The sequence below is a fragment of the Penaeus japonicus genome, unplaced genomic scaffold, assembly GCF_977035675.1.
Source record: "Penaeus japonicus unplaced genomic scaffold, GWHDUDI00000001_assembly GWHDUDI00000010, whole genome shotgun sequence".
NCBI classification, from domain to species: Eukaryota; Metazoa; Arthropoda; class Malacostraca; order Decapoda; family Penaeidae; genus Penaeus; species Penaeus japonicus.
The window spans coordinates 10,530,034-10,532,533 of record NW_028234412.1 but is presented as its reverse complement, the minus strand read 5'-3'; the positions used below and the strand labels follow the sequence as shown (position 1 = coordinate 10,532,533).

Below are 2,500 nucleotides of genomic sequence, written 5' to 3'. Positions count from 1 at the left end.
CCGTCGATGAAGGATGTACATGCAGAAGGAGAAGTGGTAAGTGACTCAAACCATACCAAGTGTCTAAAATGTGCTCCTGTGCCAATATGGATGCCTTTTACTATGGCACTCACAGTCACAAGCACAAGTTTCCTTCCTCTCCCCTACCTCTTCATGTTATCTTCATTGTAGGGGGTTATATGTTTTGCATTTGTTCATGACAGCACATAAATACAAAAAAATAAAGTTGCTTTTTTTCCTCCTATAAAACAGCACTACTTCTATCACACTAAGTATAAAGAAAATAATGAGCTGATATGGATCATATACTACAATTTTAGTCAACTGTAGCATTGATAGAGCCTGTCATATGGCACATGTAAGTCTCTAAACACAATAAAGTAAAAAAAATGACTCTAGATTTATAATGAGTGACTGAAAAATAGTGGGAAGATTCAAATTATGTTGCTTCAAGCTGCCTCACTGAAATAAAACCCATCCTGGAGACTGGGCAAGCGATTCTATCCTCTGTCCACAATGGGTTACTACACTATGGCTAATACAGGAATGTAATATCACTGTAAATAATATATCCTCCTACCTCCCTTTTGTGTCCTTGAACAACTGTTTGAATGTGTTACAGTTGGATTTCTGGGTGATAATATCTAATAATTTTGAAAGCTGAATCAGGAAGTCACTCATATGTGTAGCCTTGTAAAAGTATTGGAATCCTCAGTATAAGACGGGATTGAAACTAGATTGAAGTTTGTGGAGTTTGCATATCCAAAGCCATGAAAAAGATAAGGGTATGCAGGAGGATCTACTGGATTGCAGCATTCAACTGGATCTATTGGAGCAATCCTTTTGGCTGTTGCAGGGAATTGAACAAAACTTATTACTGCAAACTCGATGAATCAATAAGCTTAAATCTTATACCCCAATCTCTAGTAAGTAGAGATTAGAGTTTTTTCCCTTAAAATATACACAGTTCACAGCACAAGTCACGTAACATTTAATGTTCACTCTCACATTTAGGGTAGAAGCTGAACACACACTCCCTACTGCTAGCCAGCACAAAGTAAACTGCGGGTATTGCGCACTTCTCCCTAGCTGCTAACAGGTGATAAGGCCAGGTCCCCTACCACCCCCCCCAACACACACAAGTTACATTATTACTTGAAATATTTATCTTATCAATTATAAATCAGATACTTGTCCATATTTTAAGATACATCTTTTAATTACAGAAATTCTAAATACTCAAGTTGTAACGGTAAAGGTTCCTTACATATACAAACGTGTTTACCCTTTTCATGAATATCATTAACAACTTTCATGAAATTCAAAACAATCTTATTCAAGGTCAAAGTTTTATCATTCATTCATTATCTCCAGCATATCTATAGTCACTTCTCATGATATAATAATCTAGAAGCCTGCCATTGCCAGCAACTCTTAATATACATATTGATCACCATAAAAGCAATGTTAAAACAGACCATATGTCTGATATGATTACATGTGACGGATGTGTGACTGTCAATCTGAATGGATGAATATGTGATTGGGATTGTTGGTTGTTGCAGTATTTCCGAGGCCAAAACTATAATAATAAAATTTAGAGAGAAAAATTAATATTCTAATGACTACCATTAGTATCTTTATCTAATGTATCAATTCCTTGAAGATTACTCTACACAGAACGCTTTGATGACTACCAATGCAAAGACATTCATGCTGGTGAAAAGTTTTAGATGCATAATAAGAATGGAATAATGCTAAAACATGCGTATATTCCACAAATGCAATTTGCTCTCCCAAAACATATTACAGCTACTTGGGTAATCTTGAAAAATAGAAGTTATAAATTTGTAATTCATGGCTAGATCAAAAGTTTTGGCTTACTCATTTGTATATAAATATAATCTGTATCAATATCTATCAAAATGCATATGCAAAACCATTAATCACAAATATAAAGACTCATAACATGTACCTCTTATTGTATGGCATATCTAAGTCTGCTTTTTCTAATAATAAATATTATCATAACAAATGCAAGCTCAAAATAACAAATTTTTACATGCTGTATATAACCTGAAACCATGATGAATTCCCAACAGGTCACTGGTACATGGCTAGGCCACAGGTGCAGCACAAGTGTTTCGTTACACATATAATTTCAATAACACACAGCTGTACCACAACTACAGCCCTTTCCAACTGCTGGCACTCTGCCATTCCTCTCTCTCCCATTCTACATGCTTTGTACTTCTTCTCACCAGAGACTAAAAATATGACCCATGCTGAATGCTTTCCATATATGATGCGATGCCTACCTGGGCCAGAATCCATTGCACAGGCGATACATTTTGAGGGACTGGGTACATGACACTCCCAACTTTAAACCCTGGCACATGCCACACCAACAGGCACCAAGTGACCATGCAAGAGCACTCTGCAAGCAAGAAGATCATTCATGCAATATTATAGCAATGAAGACAGTAATAGCAGAAATCAC

General features: G+C 36.1%; 1 protein-coding gene across 2 annotated transcripts in view; it reads right to left on the bottom strand.

Moving 5' to 3' along the window:
- LOC122257310 (uncharacterized) overlaps positions 1-2,500 on the bottom strand; it is a 26,498-nt gene that overhangs the window by 16,542 nt on the left and 7,456 nt on the right. For both annotated transcript variants that reach the window (XM_086540648.1, XM_043022541.2), the window contains exon 2: positions 2,319-2,437. In XM_086540648.1, the coding sequence (XP_086396774.1) occupies positions 2,319-2,426 (108 nt within the window). In that variant the 5' untranslated portion in view covers positions 2,427-2,437. The remainder of the gene's footprint in view (positions 1-2,318; positions 2,438-2,500) is intronic.